Source organism: Xenopus laevis, chromosome 1S, assembly GCF_017654675.1.
Source record: "Xenopus laevis strain J_2021 chromosome 1S, Xenopus_laevis_v10.1, whole genome shotgun sequence".
Lineage (NCBI taxonomy): Eukaryota > Metazoa > Chordata > Amphibia > Anura > Pipidae > Xenopus > Xenopus laevis.
Genome location: NC_054372.1, coordinates 82,835,612 through 82,853,642, shown reverse-complemented (window position 1 = coordinate 82,853,642; position 18,031 = coordinate 82,835,612). Strand labels below are relative to the sequence as shown.

General features: G+C 42.8%; 2 protein-coding genes across 2 annotated transcripts in view; one reads left to right on the top strand and one right to left on the bottom strand.

Moving 5' to 3' along the window:
* Positions 1 to 314: 314 nt before the first annotated feature.
* Positions 315 to 3,813, top strand: timm13.S (translocase of inner mitochondrial membrane 13 homolog S homeolog). The gene is made up of 3 exons (NM_001085958.1): positions 315 to 455; positions 3,135 to 3,203; positions 3,408 to 3,813. The coding sequence occupies exons 1-3, from the start codon at positions 333 to 335 to the stop codon at positions 3,504 to 3,506; spliced, it is 291 nt and encodes a 96-aa protein (NP_001079427.1). The 5' UTR covers positions 315 to 332; the 3' UTR covers positions 3,507 to 3,813.
* A 1,364-nt stretch (positions 3,814 to 5,177) lies between these two features.
* Positions 5,178 to 18,031, bottom strand: part of tmprss9.S (transmembrane serine protease 9 S homeolog) — a 65,513-nt gene continuing 52,659 nt past the window's right edge. Inside the window, exon 20 of the mRNA XM_018243506.2 lies at positions 5,178 to 5,783. Within this exon, the coding sequence (XP_018098995.1) occupies positions 5,622 to 5,783 (162 nt within the window). The 3' untranslated portion in view covers positions 5,178 to 5,621. The remainder of the gene's footprint in view (positions 5,784 to 18,031) is intronic.

Below are 18,031 nucleotides of genomic sequence, written 5' to 3'. Positions count from 1 at the left end.
GCCCTCAGCAGTCGGCATCCTGATACAGCAGTTGCCATTCCTGATGCACCCCCCATCTAGCTCTCAGCAGTCAAGCACACATTAAATTTACAGTACACAAAAACCGCCCCAACACCGACAAAATATTGATGCGAAGACGAGGGTCAAAGACCACAGAAAAACAATACACTTTGCACTTCAGAACTGCAAGCGCTCCTGCTTTCTGCTTTAAAATATACCACGTGACGAGGAAGTTGTCATCATGTGCGAGTAACGTCGCGAGAGGACGCGTTGCCACTTGAAACTAGCAGCGATTGTGACTTTGAGTTGCACCTGGTCATAGCAACGTTGAAATGGACGGGTTTGGGTCTGACTTTTCCGTTGGGGGATCAAGCTCTGGGAAGGTTGATACCGGAGCAATAATGGAACAAGTTAAAGTGCAGATTGCAGTTGCTAACGCTCAGGAACTACTGCAGGTAAATAGAGTTTCTGGACAACCTTCATTCACAGTATTTCTTTTTGGTCTTCTGGCCATCTGTGTCTCTTTAGGCGATGCGTTTCCAGTCTTTTCAAATCTTCTAATGAAGCATTTTGGGAACTGACACGTGACGCTAATCGTCGCCCGCATTTGTCTGGCTTGAAAACCCTATGAATATACCATGCCATAGACCAGGGTTCCCCAATCTTTTTTTTAACCGTGATCCACATTCAAATGTAAAAAGATTTGGGGAGCAACACAAGCATGAAAAGTCCCTTGGGGTAACAAATAAGGGATGTGATTGGCTATTTGGTAGCCCCGGTGTGGGCTAGCAGCTTACAGGAGGTTCTACTTTGAGGACACTGAGAGCAACATCCAAGGGGTTGGAGAGCAACTTGTTGCTCACGAGCTACTGGTTGGGGATCACTGCCATAGACAATATTGTGAATTGTCTTGGCCAAAATGCACAAACAGAGATATTGAAACCATTACACATTTGTGTTTTAGAAGGCTATTTTCTGGTGTGTTGTGGCCACACTGACTAATCTCCAAATGCAAGGGTGGGGGCACACTGGGAGATTTAGTCACCTACGATAAATCTTCGATACTGCCGGCGACTAATCGACCCAAAATGCCTTCTCACAGGCAAGAATGTGAATCGCCAGTGGTATGGCATAAGTGTCTCTTCGGTTTTCCAAAGTTGCCTCACAAGGAAACTTCAAGCGACTTCGGAAAATCGAAGCAACACCTATGCCATCCTGTCAGTGATTCCCATTCTTGCCGGTGGGAAGGTATTTTGGGGAGATTTAGTCGCCTGTGATAAATCTTCGCTACTGTGTGCCAGCACCCTACATCGCTGGTGGGAAAATAGATTCATCCCTTTGGTTTACATTATTGCTAGTGGAAAATCTTTTGAAGGCCAATAGTAGTTTACAGAAGTGGAGATTCGTTTTTTGTACATAGTTTTGTGTCATTAAGAAATGGGGAGATATGCCTATTGAATGGTCTTATATTTATACATAAACTCTAATGCAAGTCCTACCAGCAAACACAAGGGTATCTTGGAGAGTAGATAGAAGGATGTTCTCTCAGTGTTTTCTTCACATTCCAATGGCCATGTGCATTTCCCCTTGCTACCCGTTTCCTTTGCACTCCAGCACCACCCCCAGAAGTGCACCATGTTGAATATTTTCCTGCTAAAGCCAGAATGACTCTGCACTAAAATGCGCAGTCCTATCAGCATGTGTAAAAAAGAAACAACAAAACTTATTGTAGTGTGTGTGGGGTTGGGTTGGCACATGTATATTTATTATTTTCTTCTGTGTCCCTCCATATCAGTATACAAGGCCAGTATTGCCCCTCCCAGACCTGGAGGTAGGGCCTATAACATAGCCAATCAAAATCAATCATAACCTATAAGACCACATGACTTCCTCCTCACCACTGTTATTTTTTGTTCTACTGGACAGGGAGGTAGGATCTCCCTCCTCACTCTGAATTTTCATTCACACAGTTTTTGTTTTTTCTTTTGTATTTTTTGTTTATTTTTGCATGCAATGATTGTAGACAAGTTATTTATTTTGGTTTACTGTACCGCTATGGCAAATGTATAACAGTGGTGAGGAGGAAGTCATGTGGTATTATAGGTCATGACTAATTTTGATTGGCTATGTTATAGGTCCTACCTCCAGGTCTGGGAGGGGCAATACTGCCCGTGTGTACTGACATGTCGGGACTAGAAAAAAAGGAATTTACGTTAAGTAGGCAAGTGAAATTCTCATTTTTTCTTCCCCAATGTGGTATTTTTTTTTTTTTTCCAGGGGAATATATATATATATCCCAAAGGTGCACTCCATTTACTATAGATGCCTGAGTGCCAGCAATAATATAATAAGTATATATGCAGGGAATAGTTACACTCACAGGACTTTTCTGATGCAAGCAAAAATGATTATTTATTGAACTTCAAAGTTTTGATCTCCTGATGAAGATCGCTTCAATAAATAATAATTTCTGCTTGCATCAGAAAATTCCAGTGAGTGTCGCTATTCCCTGCATCTATCTATCTGATCTATTTATTGAATCTATCTGTCTATCTTATCTATCATACATACCAATGTACTCCGATATATAAAATCATATACAAATATGGGACCTGGGGTTTTCTGGATAAGAGATCTTTCCATAATTAGCATCTTCGTACCTTTTATATGTACTGGAAAATCATTTAAACATTAAATAAACTTAATAGGCTGGTCTTGCTTCCAATACAAATTTGTTTTTATTTATTTTATTGGGGATCAAGTACAAGATACTTTACAGAGAAAAAGGAAATCATTTTTAATAATTGGATGTGGATATGTGTGAATGCCTTTCCGTAATTTGGACTGATCCTATACCTGCATACACATACCTAAATTAAACAGTAGCTCTTAATATTTCTATAGCCTTGGGTATTATCAGGCTGTTCAGGCGACTGGATAATATTTGTTCTTGCAGTTTTGATAATCCGTTTGTGATAACATTGACTGCGTGGTTTTTGAATATCTTGCTGAATAGATCTTTTGAGTTTCTATTATGGAAAACAGTAGGTTTAATGTAGATTTATAATCAAGTATCTATGGTGTTATTAATGGTTTTCTGTGTAAATACTTATCTAAACATGCTCCTTTTGTAGAGGATGACAGATAAATGTTTCCGAAAATGTATTGGAAAGCCAGGTGGATCTCTCGACAATTCTGAGCAGGTATGTCCACCACCATACTTGGTAAATCAGATGTAGAACTAGCCTCTAATTTGTTTGCACTTTACAGTATTGTTGTTAATATGGTTGTTGCAAATTATGGCCACAAAATATTTTGACTTTCCAAAAACAGAAAACAAGATGATTATCTTCTGTTCAGATTTATTTTTGTAATACTTTGTAATTTTTTGTATTTTCTTCCTGTAGAAATGTGTTGCAATGTGCATGGACAGATATATGGATGCCTGGAACATAGTTTCTCGGGCATACAACTCAAGACTACAGCGAGAGCGTGCCAAGATGTGACATAATGAAAGAAAGCACTACAAGACCTATCTACCATACTTATTAGCACTGAGCTGAATCAGAAATATAGAAAAGGACAACTACCAGCCATTGATATGTTTTTTAATTAAAAATGATAACTGTTCATGCAGAAATCACTAAGTATGATTGACTTTGGTTGAAGGGTTAAACAATATTTTAAGGACAAGTCGATTAATTTTTTTCATAGTGTTCAACTGAACCTGGAAATCTAGACTGGCACACTGGTATTTTTAAGCACACACAGTACGTTCCACTGTCTGTGGTAATAAAAAGGTTAAATCTCAAACTCCAGCATGTTCTTTATATATCCTATTTCAGACAGGCAGGATTTACTTACAAAGGATTGCTGGGAAATTATAGGAACCTATGGCAAATGCAATTCTTAGTATGGAAAATCGATTTTTGTAACGTGTCTATGGCCTAAACCCTTTGTAGTGCATGTTCCATTTTCCATAGTACACACATAATAAATGTTGGCGGTGCTTGCCCCAACAGCCTTAATAAATTAATATGCTTTCATGCATAATTGCTGCAGAGCCTTCTTACTTTGATATTGTTTAAGGTTTAATTTACCAGTGAACTGAATCATTAATATTTGGGTACATTTATTGCATGTAGGTAGTTTTTAAAGCTAAAACTGATTTTGCTTACCTATGCAATACCTTCTGGCCTTGTTTTGAATAAATTTTACTCTATTAGTGGAATAAATTGCCTGCATAGGCAACTCACTAAGAGCCACAAACATTCAATTCAATTTAAAATAATGCATTCCTAGTTACTATTTTACTCTATTAGTGGAATAAGTAATAATATGTTTGCGGCTTTTAATTAGTTGCCTATGCAGTCGATCTTGGGATTTCTATATAAGATATGTTGAGCAACACAAGTAATCGCTTTATTTTAAACATACAACCTCTTAAAAAGGTTCTTTGTTACAAAATTGTGTATTTTCACGCAGTCTGAGCTTGAAAATTTGTGCACTCATAACTTTGCAGGTAACATTGCATGGGGATTGCCAACATTTTATGCCACTCCCCATTCAGACCATCTGCTCTTTTATGTGACCCTCCATCTGGCCTGCTGACTGTGTGAAAATTGGCCAGATCTCAATCAGGCTGTCTTAAAAATCCAGTCTAAATGAGTGAAGATCGTATTGGTTCTTTGGCGTTGCTTACCATACATGTGATACAATCTCTAGCCCAAGGGCTAAACTATCGAAACCGGCAAATATCGGCCACCTTAAGGTTGGCGTGTCTGGGAAAGATCTGAAAAGTTTACTCCAATGTGTAGACACTGTCATTGAGCCTGTCTGCCGAGAGACAGGTGGCACTGCACTGCTTTTTTTTCTCTTTTCTTCCAGAAATCTAGCACTGGTCGGGGGGATAGTAACTGAATTCACTCAGGGCTGCATAGCATATTTGTACATCAGTAAATCTGACCTTCCTCCTTTCCTGACTCTTCTTTTGATTTTCAGGCAGGCCAGTAATATTTGGTAAATCATTTAAAGGTGTAAGGTTGAAATAAAAGATATTTACTTAAAAATACAGTAAAACTGTGTTTTTGCCAAAAGTTAATTCAGTGCTGCTAAAGTGAGTTCTTTGCTTTAGCAAAATAAGTGAGTATCTCCCTTTTCAGCAAAAACTCAACACATACGAAGACCAATTGTCTTGTTAAGGAAAGTGGTAGGATCAGTAACCCTTTCCCTGAAAGTGTTAAACACTTTGTATGGACAGATCTGTGTGACTTTCCTAGGTGTGGGAAAGACATGGATATTTCTATCGAAATTAATTGTTACATCATCCCCAATTCTCTGTAATACCGTAGGCAGATGTGTGGTTAATCTGTTTTACATAAGAGCACTTGCAAATTCCATATTTTTTGTTATAACGGTTTACCTTTATTTATAGAAAATATACTCTAAATGTTCTGCTTTGAAAGCATACAAGTGAATAAAGCAATATGGGCAATAAAATGTCTTTTGGGTTAGTTGCACATGTTTGCTGTAACCGGGTGGTAAAAAAGGCCCTTCAAGTTTGTCCCACCTGCTTATTTCCAAGTGGCTGCCCATCTGTCCAACACCCTGAGTCAGAATCTTCATAACCTTAGATTCTGTCCAATCCAGTTGCGGATAGATGTTATGCGAGTGTAAACTCCTGGGAAGTAAGGCCTTGCACAACCATAACCCCAGCTGGTTATTCCTGCTAGAAACCACCGACCAGATGGCTCCCTACATGCCAAGGGTCCCCCGGCATCACCCTAGAAAGAGAGAGTCGTATGTTAGAAGTGGACCTGTGCATAAACTACAGTTTTGTTTTTTTTTTTTGTCCAAGTGAAACTTGTCTAACTGCAAGTTGATCCAAAGGAAGGTAAAAAAACTAAACCTGAAGCCTATTACGTTTGCCTCAGAGAGGTACTATATTTCTTCTTATCTTTATGTGTACAGAGCTTTAAAATGCCAATGTATTTGACTTGGTTGAACTTGGTTCAATTTTGGATTATGGATTGATATTGCTATGGTTTTTATTACAAAGTCTTGCATATGTATTCACACTTCCTTGGACTTTTGCTCATTTTGTTGTGTGTTACAATTCTGAAACAGAATTTATTAGGCTTTTTACCATCTAATTTGCATGCTTGAAGGTGTCAAGGGGTTTTGCTGAGGAGCAAAGCACTATGTTGCCAAGTGTATTGTCAAAAAATGGTAGACAATAGAGCGCCCCCTTCTGTTGCATCTTAGGCACATGCCGAGGCCCAATGTAGAAAAACAAAATTAACTTACCTTAATTTCCATTTCCTTCAAGTCCATACAGCAGCACATTATGGGTTAACTCCCCCCACAAGTAGGACAAGCAAGGACCAATAAGCTTTGAGACACCTCCTCCCCCAATGATCTGTGTTATAAAAAGTACACACACTACTGCACATAATGTTTATTAGGGTGGGCAAAATAAGTACTGCTGTATAGACTGGAAACAAAAGGAAATTACAGTATGTTTAATTTCGTTTTTCTCTAGTCGGCCCTCCTGTCAGTGCAGACGTATGGGTTATGTCCAGGTTCACCTCTGGAGGCAGGACAGAAGAATTGGTCTCTTGGCCCCTCCCTCAGGATATATAGGCTGGCTCCACCTCTGTTCCTCAGTTCTTTTGTCCTGCCTTGGAGGTGAAGGATAGAAATCTCACTGCTACTTTTTTATTTTCCTTTACAGATGGAGGCATGCAGTGCTGTCTCCCAACATTTTGTCTGTTCCCTCCTTGCTGGCATGTGCAGCAAGTGGAATATTGACCACACTATGGATATATCCAGTGCAATATACCAGCACTATGCCTGTTCCCTCCTTGCTAGCATATTGCAGCAAGTGGAATCAGAAGGCCACAAACCATGGGGCTCTGTTTGTCTATCTTCTCACTTGTATGCTTTTCTCCCTTTGCTGGCAGTTTGCAGCAAGTGGAATCAGGAGGCCACAAACCACGGGGCTCTGTTTGGCTATCTCCTTAGTCTGTCTATCCCTACTTGCTGTCAATTGCAGCAAGTGGACTGGCGCTGCCTCAATCAGCACCCTATCCAGGTTTGCACTATAACTCTCATTCCCTGCTAGTGTCTTACTTTGACGGATCGCAGGCTGCCTTTTCTGTAAGGGCGCGCCCTCCACGGCCAGCAGCATCCTGACCCAGGCCATTCTGTGATCAGGCTGCGTGGTGAGCGCGCCATTCAATGGTGACGCGATCACAGTGAGTCTTGGGTTGGCGCGCCTAGGTCGCGCACGTGCGGCTCTCCATATATGACGCAGCGCAATGACGTCATTGCCGCCATTTTGTTTTACCACGAGCGCATAGCTGCAGGGCGCGCAGTCTGTTCTACCCCTTCTGGCGTTTTCCAGTATCACAGTTAAGTACAAGGAGCAGCATCTCAGCAGCCACCAGCTTCTACAGCCAACAGTATCTGGTAAAGGCATCATATTTCTATAATATGGAGAGGTCAGACTCCTTAAGAGAACTCAGGGAGGATATACATGCTGCAAAATCTGTTAAGAAACCAGCTAAAAAGCCTGTCAAAGGGGCCAAATGCAAGAAATGTAAGCATACACTTCGTAAGTCAGAATCCACATACTGTACTGACTGCACCCCATGGAGCCGCCCATTCTGTCTCCTCAACAGCTCACAAATAACAATTCACCCTTGTTGGAATTACACAGTAATGATAATTCTTTGCCTCATACACCAACAACCGGCAGCGCAGCACCACAAGTCCCTCCACAACTAGGGGAATTCTTAGAATGGGTAAAGACTGCACTTCAGCCACCCATTTTCCAACAACACACCACTAAGCGCAAGGCGCTGGACTCACCACCCGATGCTTCAGATTCTGAGGCAGGTCCTTCCTCCTGCATAGATGCCATGTCCTGTTTGGACTCAGTTGCACCAGAATCAGGGGAGTTGAGCTCAGATTCACAGAGTGATTCAGACACTGAACAACCTACTTTTGCAAAACCAGATATTTCAAAGAAACTCCTGAGGGAGATGATGGCAACTTTAAAAATAAAAGATGAAACTGTGACAGTCTCATAGGCAGATAAGGTGCTGGGGGTCCATCAAAAGAAATCACGTGCATTTCCTATTTTTACATCCATCACTAAAACTATTGATACAGAATGGTCACAACCTGACCGCCGTTTTACCTTATCGAAACGTTTTTATGATACCTACCCTGTTCCGGAGGAACAGCGCAAAGTATGGGATAAGCCTCCTAGGGTAGATTCGGCCATTTCTAGACTCTCCAAACAAACTACACTACCAACTGAAGAGTCCGCATTTAAAGACCCCATGGATAGAAAATTAGAGTCTTCACTCAAACGAGCATACACTCAAACGGCAGCAATCCTCAGACCAGCCACAGCAGCAGCAGGCCTTGCTCGCACAGCTAGACATTGGGCACAAGAAATTGCCCTGAACCCTCCAACTTCAGCCCAGGAGTTAGCAGGGGACATGAGTAGACTTAACACTGCCATTTCCTTTTTAGCCGATGCAGCGTTAGAAATTATTTGGCTAGCCGCAAGATCTTCCGCAAATTCGGTGATGGCCAGACGAGCTCTCTGGCTTCGCCACTGGTCAGGGGATACCGCCTCTAAGAATAAGCTCTTGAAACTGTGCTATACTGGTGAGTCCTTGTTCGGCCCTGACCTTAAGCAAATCATCACGGAAGTCACAGGTGGGAAGAGTACTTTCCTTCCACCAGGAAAAAGAGGGCGCATGGATCAACCCAACAGATCCACCAATAGGCGGACATGGTCCACTCCTAACCGCAATTTTCGTTCCTTTCGCTCACCTAACTTTCGTAACACCGGCTCAGACCAAGGTGCAAGGCGTAATAAGACGCAGTGGCAACAACCAGGTAGGCACAGGAAGCCTACCACCACCAAGCCCACCTCTACCTGACTGCCCCCACCACGACCCAGCATCCAAAGTAGGAGGTCGATTGTCAAACTTTCTGTCATGCTGGGAAACACACGTCCTAGACAATTGGGTTCTGCAAATTATCCAGAATGGCTACAGAATTAATTTTACCATATCGCCTCCAAGACAATTCGTTCCACCCGTGGTGCCTCCACACAAACGACAAGCCTTAAAACAAGCAGTACTGGACCTACAACAATCACAAGTTATCGTTCCTGTGCCACAACTTCAAAAATTCAAAGGATTCTATTCCAATCTCTTCCTGGTCTCAAAAAAAGAAGGATCCTTCTGGCCAGTACTGAACCTCAAGAGGTTAAATCAATTCATTCACAACCAAAAATTCTAAATGGAGTTGATCAGGTCGGCCATAGCCTTCATGGAACCCGACTGCTTCCTGACATCGATCGACCTCCAAGATGCGTACCTCCATGTTCCCATCCACCCCAGTTCTCAACCCTTTCTCCGTTTTGCAGTCGACGACCAACACTTCCAGTTTGTAGCTCTCCCGTTCGGACTTTGTACAGCTCCAAGAGTGTTTACCAAGGTGCTTGCACCATTGATCGCTCACTTGAGAACAACGGGGATTCATGTGTTACCATATCTGGACGATCTACTACTCAAAGCAACGACTCAGGAGCAATCTGTCAGGGACATGGAGATCACCCTGCAAACTCTTTCACAACACGGTTGGCTGATAAACCACCGAAAACGCTCACTCCTTCCTTCCCAGAGCATAACCTTTTTGGGTCTACAATTCGACTCCAAACACCAGACTGTACAACTTTCCGAGGACAAGATCAACAATCTTGTCAACAATACTACGAAACTTCTACAACAAACCACAGTGACGGCCAGCGATTGCCTTCAGCTCTTAGGGTTCATGGTATCCGCTCTCGAAGCAGTTCCGTTCGCCAGATTTCATCTGCGTCCTCTACAACGCAATTTTTTACAATGCTGGAACAAAGATCATCAGGATCTTCAACAAACCATTCCCATCTCTCCTCAAACCAGGAGCAGCCTCTTTTGGTGGACCAACAGAATGCACCTACAATCGGGCAAGAGTTGGGCTCCAGTCAAGTGGGAAGTTGTGACAACCGATGCCAGCCTGTTCGGCTGGGGAGCTGTTTATCGCGAACACACTCTACAAGGTCGCTGGGACCCCCAAGAGTCCCAACTACCAATCAATGTACTGGAACTTTGAGCAATTGTGTTGGCCCTTCAGGGCTGGTCCAGCCTCCTCCGTGCGCACCCAGTCAGGATTCAGTCAGACAATGCCACGGCAGTAGCCTACGTCAACAAGCAAGGGGGAACCCGCAGCAAATAAGCGATGCTGGAGGCTACAAAGATCCTGACATGAGCCGAACTCTATGTTCCGGCCATCTCGGCAGTGTTTATTCCAGGAGTCCTCAATTGGGAAGCCGACTTCCTCAGCAGACAAACACTGGACCAGGGGGAATGGAGTTTACATCCCGAGGTATTCTCCCAAATCGCCAACAAGTGGAAGGTACCAGACATCGACATTCTGGCATCCAGACACAATTTCAAAGTTCCATGTTATTGCTCCAGAACCAAAGATCCAAGAGCAGCGTTCACAGATGCGTTAGTGATTCCCTGGAACTTTCACATGGTCTATGCTTTCCCACCACTTCCGATTCTACCCAGAATCATTGCCAAAATCAAACAGGAAGGGATGACCACTATCCTAATTGCTCCGGACTGGGCCAACAGACTGTGGTACTCAGATCTAATCAGCATGTCCATTTCCAGACCCTGGAGACTGCCCATGCGGTCCGACCTTCTCCTGCAGGGACCAGCACGACACCCCAATCTGCCTCTGTTGCGTTTGACGGCCTGGCACTTGAGACCAAGTTGTGGTCCCAACGGAGGTTTTCCCCAGCGGCAATAGATATTCTGCTGCAAGCACGTAAAAAGACTACAGCCAAAGCTTACTACAAAGTTTGGAAGACATTCATTGACTGGTGCTCCAACCATCAGCAGTTGTGGGAAAATAGCACGTCACAGATTATTACTGACTTCCTTGCTGCAGGTTTTGCAAAGGGTTTGGCACCTAGCACTCTTAAGGCTCACATCTCTGCCCTCTCTATTCTATTCCAAATGAAATGGGCTGATCACCCGGATATTCAACAGTTTTTCCAAGGGGCATTGAGGGCCAGGCCTCCCTTTCGGGATCCTACACCCCCTTGGGATCTCACATTGGTTTTATCAGCCTTACAAAAGGAGCCGTTTGAACCTCTTCACAGCTGTGACCTACGATGGTTGACTCTTAAGGTTGCCTTTCTCATTGCGATCACTTCAGCCAAGAGAGTGTCTGAGATAGCGGCGTTGTCCCATAAGGAACCTTGGCTGGTTGTTCATAACGACAAGGTTGTTCTTCGAACAGTTCCTGGTTTCCTCCCTAAAGTCGTCTCGGCTTTTCATATTAATCAGGACATTGTTCTTCCCTTATTCTGTTCGAATCCACATAATGACAAAGAAGGTCAACTTCACAAGTTGGACGTTGTGAGGGCAATTCGGATTTACAAACAACGAACGGCTGCATTTCGGCGATCGGATTCTCTTTTGTTTTCCTACTCACATGCACACAAAGGCCTAGCTGTGTCCAAACGCACTATTGCCAGGTGGCTCGTAGAGACTATCAACCAAGCCTACCTGCTCAGTCACAAACAGAAACAGTTCAGAGTGGTAGCTCACTCTACCAGAGCACAGAGCACCTCGTGGGCTCTCCAGAATTTAGCTACGCCATAACAAATCTGCAAGGCAGCTTACGTGGGCTTCGCCCAACACTTTTATTAAGTTTTACCAGTTACACGTTTTTGCTTCTACATCGGCCGTGTTTGGCCGTAAAGTTTTACAAGCTACGGTTGCTGAGCGACATGTTTGAAATTCATATGGGTTAAAATCAGTCAATGCCCACCCAAATTATTGAGGGACAGCTTTGGAACGTCCCATACGTCTGCACTGACAGGAGGGCCGACTAGAGAAAAAGGGATTTATACTTAAGATAAATGTTTTTCTAGTAGGCCCGAACTGTCAGTGCAGTAAGTCCCACCCAGGCTGATTTTAGTATGGGTATGTGGACTCTATTCTCTTGTCTCTCTATCTCTATTTATTCCTACTATTGTCTCTTGACCTTCCTTCCTATCCTGCTGTCTCTTCAACCACCTCACTGAGCTTTATAACAGAACTGAGGAACAGAGGTGGAGCCAGCCTATATATCCTGAGGGAGGGGCCAAGAGACCAATTCTTCTGTCCTGCCTCCAGAGGTGAACCTGGACATAACCCATACGTCTGCACTGACAGTTCGGGCCTACTAGAAAAACATTTATCGTAAGTATAAATCCCTTTTTCCACACATAGGTATAGGTATATAATAATATGGTGGGATAATTGCGTAAACTCCCTTCAAAAACTGCAGCACTGCTTTACCAAAAGCTTCTTCCTGCAAAGCATCAACATCCAGCCTATAGTGCTTGGCAAAAGTATGTAGGCTTGACCAAGTTGCCGCTTTACAAATTTTATCTGGTGGAACAAGAAGACGTTCTGCCCAAGATGTTGCTGTTGTCCTTGTCGAATGAGCCTTAATGTAAATGGGGGAGACAAAGCAGCTATAACAGTTCTGAATAGTATCTTTTATCCATGTTGATAGGGTTAACTTCAATACCGCCAGGCCTTTATTTTCCCTGACATAGCAACAAAGAGATGTTCGGATCTTCTGAATGACTCTGTTTGAGCAAGGCACCTCTTTATCTCCCTGCAGACATCTAATGAATGATACCTCAGTTCTTCCTCTGTTACTGGATTAGGATTAAACAACGGAAGTCTAATTTCCTGGTTTATATTGATCCTAGAAGGAACCTTAGACGAGAAATCAGGAAGTGTCCTGAGCACAATTTGATCTAAAGCCTGAATTTTACTGACTCTTCTTGCTGAAGTTATCGCTGTAAGAAAACTTGCCTTGAAACAGAGGTGCTTTAAAGCGATACTGACACATTCCTATAAAAATCATAGGAACGTGTCAGTATCAAGTAGTTGCTGCACTCAGAATAGTTCCGCTCAAAGCCATCACCAGCCCCGCAAACCTTTGAGCAGCCGACCCTCTGACACAGCTAACTGATCTTCTGCCTTGCTTCCGTGACGCTGGGCTGGGGGTGGAGCGATCCTTCCATAGGCTGAAGTCCTGTTTTCATTCATAATTAGCCTATGAAAGGATTGCCCGCCCCAAGCCCATCGTCACTGAAACAGCACATTTTTTAGCAGTGTCGAAGGGTCGGGTCAGTGCAGATTCGTGGGGCTGGGGATGGCTTTGAGGGGAACTATTCCGGGTGCAGCAACTACTTGTTGATTTTTATAGGAACGTGTCCGTATCGCTTTTAATCGATCCTATTCAAGATTTCTTAAGGTGGGTCACATAACCCTTCCAAGAACGTGTTCATGTTCCATTGAGGAACAGGATTTTGGATCAATGGTCTTAGATTTTGTGCCGCCTTCATAAATCTCTGAATTAGAGGAACAGTAGACAGACAGATGCCTAGATAAACTGAGAAATTTGCATTCTGAGTGGAACTGCCATGGTTTTAGAGGCCAATTTCAGAGACTCAATTGTTGCGTCACACAAAAAATCGGATGACAATTTAATCACATTCACAAGCGATTTAAGAAGTGATTCTCTCAAGACCTTATTCTCAATATCATCCTCCAACTGGGTCAACTCCAGTTCCTCATAGTCCTGGAGGCGGCAACCAATGGCTTGCATTGAGCCGAGGCAATCAGGTAGGACGAAAAAAACACGAGTCATTAGGGAAGGAGGTGTCTCTTAAAGATTATTCGTCCTTGCTCGTCCTACTTGTGGGGGGGAGGGGGTTTAAAGTGATACTGACACTAAAAAATTAATTTTAGCATATGAATGTACATTAAATGTTACCTATAGGTCATGTTGATCATTTGTTGCCGTATATAATTGTTAGTTGAAGTTCCTAAGCCTGACTCTCTGACACTCTAACTTTGCCAACCTGACTGTCCCATCTCAGCCTGTTAGTTACAGTTTCTAATGCTAACGGACTCCTGCTGCACAAATATGTCAGCCCCCTCATACAGGAACATGGGGGATCAGACAGGTAATGTAAAAGCATCATGCAAATACTTTATGGCAAAGTTAGAAGTAGCTTGCAAAGCCAATATTATAATAGATGTAAAAAAAAGTTTAATTTCGGATGTCAATATTTCTTTAACAAGTAATGTGCTGATGTATAGGACGTGAAGGAATAAGCAGTGCAGTTTTGGTCTTCAATTTGTTAATGAACTGTGAAGAAGCTGGAGAGGAAGCTCTTAAGGGGGAATATAGTAAGTATGCATCATCATGATTTATTTATAAAGTGCCAGCATTTTATGTAGCACTTGAATTTTTAACAAGCAGAGGTTACAAAATAAAAATAGGAACAGAGGGTCCTACTCACAAGAGTTTACAAATATATAAGAGGGCCATACAAAATACTGATGCTTTCTTCAGCATTAGATCATACCAGCAGCCATGAACACATTCAATGACAGAAGAAAGGCAGTTCAGTCTTAAGATGAGAAAAGGCTTTTAAATGTGAAGTGGACAATCGTTGTACTGCCAGAAACATTAGATAGTTTCAAGAAAGTGTTGGAAACTTTTCAGCAATGGAGAAAATACACTTTTCACATTTTATAAATTTACTGAAATGACTCTTGGAACAAAGTTGATCCATGGACAATATTGCTATATCGGAGCCCAGAAGGAATTCTTGTTCTGCTTTTCAGGCAAACTGGAGAGGCTTTTAATTGAGTTCTTCCTTTCCTTTGGATCAACCAGAAGTGATTTGTGGGCTGGCCCAATACCCACGGGTTTACCTGCGGGTATGGGCCTGCTCCTGCACAAAATCTTTGAGTTGCGGGTCTGGGTTGAGCTTTTCTCCTGCTCTCCCTGCCCGCGACCTAGCACTGCTGGCTTCTGGCGCAGGTCTATAAATAGAGGGGGGAACGGCGTGTACAGGTTTTGAGGGGGGAGGGTTAGGGTTGGATGCAGTTTGAGATTTTCGACTTGCAGTGATGCTAATTTCATTTAGACAAAAAGGCTTAACTTGAAGGATGTTAATTTTTTTCAACATAACTTGCAAAGTAAAAAGGATTACTATATGATACCAGATATAAATCTTGCTTAAATTACACCATTATTGGAGATGCCAATAGATTTTGTTTGAGCCATGTTTGTGTGAGTGGTGGACATGCCCTAAGAGGCTTGGCCTCTCCAGTAAGATGCGGGAAGCCAATCATAGCTCTGCCTTCACACAGGGGATGATAAATTATACTTCCAGGTTAGGTCCAAACTGTCTATTAACTGTCATCCAAGATAATGAAAGCTGGTGGTTCACCTGAACAGACTGGGAAGTAGCCAGCTGGATGTGAAATGGTTGTCTGTTACTAGTGAGAATTTTGGGGAAATATTTGTTACTACAGGTATAGGATACTTTATCTGGAAACCCATTATCCAAAAAGCTTAAAATTACGTAAAGGACTATAGACTCCATTATAATCCACATTTTGTAAAAATGATTCCCTTTTTCTCTGTAATAATAAAATAGTATTTCATACTTGATCTTATCTTATATCTTGTACTAAGATATAATTAATCCTTACTGAAGCAAAATCATCCCATTGGGTTTATTTAATGTCTACATGCTTTTCTAGTAGACTTAAGGTATGAAGATCCAAATTATCAAAAGATCCATTATCCGGAATACCCCAGGTCTGGAGCATTCTGGATAACAGGTCTCATACCTGTAGTACGAAAAACAACTTTTAATAATATTTTTATATTGACATACTAGTTGCAATACATGAGTCTGGCTCCTCTTGATTGTAATAATTATTCCAGGATAGTTTAGCAGTTTCCAAACACTTTAGAAAATACATCAATTTAATATCATTTTAAATGACAACCATTTCTGTTCTGTGTTTATAGCAGAAAACATAACGCCCCAATCTAGAGCAGCCCTATCGTGAAAATAAAATTCTCTTAATGGATAGTTAACTTGGAAATATTAAAATCTTCAAATATATTTCTTTAGCAGAAATGCTTACTTTTTTTGTAAAATTATATATTATGACATGGAATGAGGGTGATTTCTCTGAGAGACAGTTCAAGCTGATTGGGCATGGTTATTCACTAGCTATGATTTCACTTAGCAATTACCAAAGTCCCACCCTCCTCCATGCTGAATAGCATCCTCACACCAACTGTTACTCTGGAAGCTCCTTGTGAGCAAAGTAAGCCTGTCAGGTCTGCACACTCTCCCAGTCAAGTACAGCAGAGTGAGTAGGGCAGGCAAAGTATGGAACACATAAGCAGAGTATGGCACACTCGGGCCAGGTAGGGAAAATACAGGAAGAGTATGGCACACACAGGCAGGGCACACACTTGTAGAGTAGGACACACACAAGCAGAGTACGTATATACGTACAATATGTATAGGTTTACCTAAGCATGTGGCATATAGGGACCCGAAATATAGCCACTTCATTTGAGCTATCAGTTCTGTAATTGAGATACTGCAAAATCAACACATTTACATAGTTTTTTTTGGGGGGGGGCAAAGGTAGAAAAAAGTACATCTACCCCAGAAAACCATATATTTTCATAAAGTACACAATCCCCCGAATCCAAATTGGGTATGCATGTCTTTCTACTCCAAAGTACCAAGTCGCATGCCTTTCCTAAATTTGGTGATTTTGGTGGAATTTCCAAAAATCACCTTAACATTTCCCACCTGCAGCATCGTATTTCCCACATACTTTTAGGTATCAAGATAAATCACCCCAAATATGAAAGCCTGGGGTCCTCTGAACAGTTTGATGCCCAATATGTATAGATGTACCCAAGCAAATGGCATATAGGGGCCCCAAAATGACCCCCATATGGTCTGTCATTTCAGGTACTGCAAAATCAACACATTTACATAGTTTGGGGGGGGGGGCAAAGGTAGAAAAAAGTATGTTCATCTCAGAAAACCATATATTACACATCCCCCTGAATCCAAAACAGGTATGCATGTCTTTCTACTCCAAAGCACCAAGCTGAAAAACTTTCCTAAATTTATAAATATTTTGCTGCCCTAGGCCCGGGCCTCTGTCACTAATCTGGGCCTGCCCTCCCCTAAATGATGTATTCTTGGCTCCCTGACAGACCCTTGGACTAAAGCTCTCTCTTGTCACCCCCCACTTCAAGCATCTGTAGCATAGGGCCGGATTGGGCCACCCTAATGCCGCTCTCCTTACCTCCATTACCCGCCGTAAGTGCAGCAGGGCCAAGGGAGCGACTTGGATGGGGAGCCTGGAAGGGGCTTGTGGTTGGGGGGGGGGCTGAGGGTGCTTTGCAGTTGGGGGGGGGCCCCATTCCCATGCTGCCTGCTGGATTGACCTTTCTCTTCACTAAGCCAACCCTCCACCCCAGAGTCCACTTTTAGTTTCTGGGAGGGTGGGGGGAGCTCCAGAGGAAGAGCTTGTGTGTAATGGAGATGACCCGTCTATTGAGGTTTTTTTTTATTTCATGCCTGGTTTCTGGGAGGGAGGGGGAGTTACAGAAGGAGAGTGTGAAACAGAGATAGAGAGAGAACAGGAATGGACACCACTAAGGCTGGATGCAGGGGTGGGTGGGGGCTAGCTATGGGGACAGAAGGAGATTAATGTAGCAGGACACTGACAATGAGACTAAAGGTGGCCATAGACGGAGAGATCCGCTCGTTCGGATCCTAACGATGGCTAACGGGCGGTCGGATCGTGGGACTGCATCAACGAACAGATGCGGTCGCAATCCGGCGAGATTTTATCTGCACGTGTATGGCCACCTTAAGAAGCTACGGAGCTGCCGATGTTTTTAACACAGTTTGTGACTGACAGCACTGACAGCCAATGGGAGTGAGAACAGAGCTGTTATGCAAATAAACCCGACCTCAGCATTAGCCAGAGGCAGGTAGGTTGGCTTCTCAACAACTTGTACCATAAAACTGTCATGC

Coding starts and splice junctions, on each gene's coding strand:
- timm13.S (NM_001085958.1), top strand. CDS start 333: ATGGACGGGTTTGGGTCTGACTTTTCCGTTGGGGGATCAAGCTCTGGG. Junction 456..3,134: donor ACGCTCAGGAACTACTGCAG/GTAAATAGAGTT, acceptor CTCCTTTTGTAG/AGGATGACAGATAAATGTTT. Junction 3,204..3,407: donor CTCTCGACAATTCTGAGCAG/GTATGTCCACCA, acceptor TTCTTCCTGTAG/AAATGTGTTGCAATGTGCAT.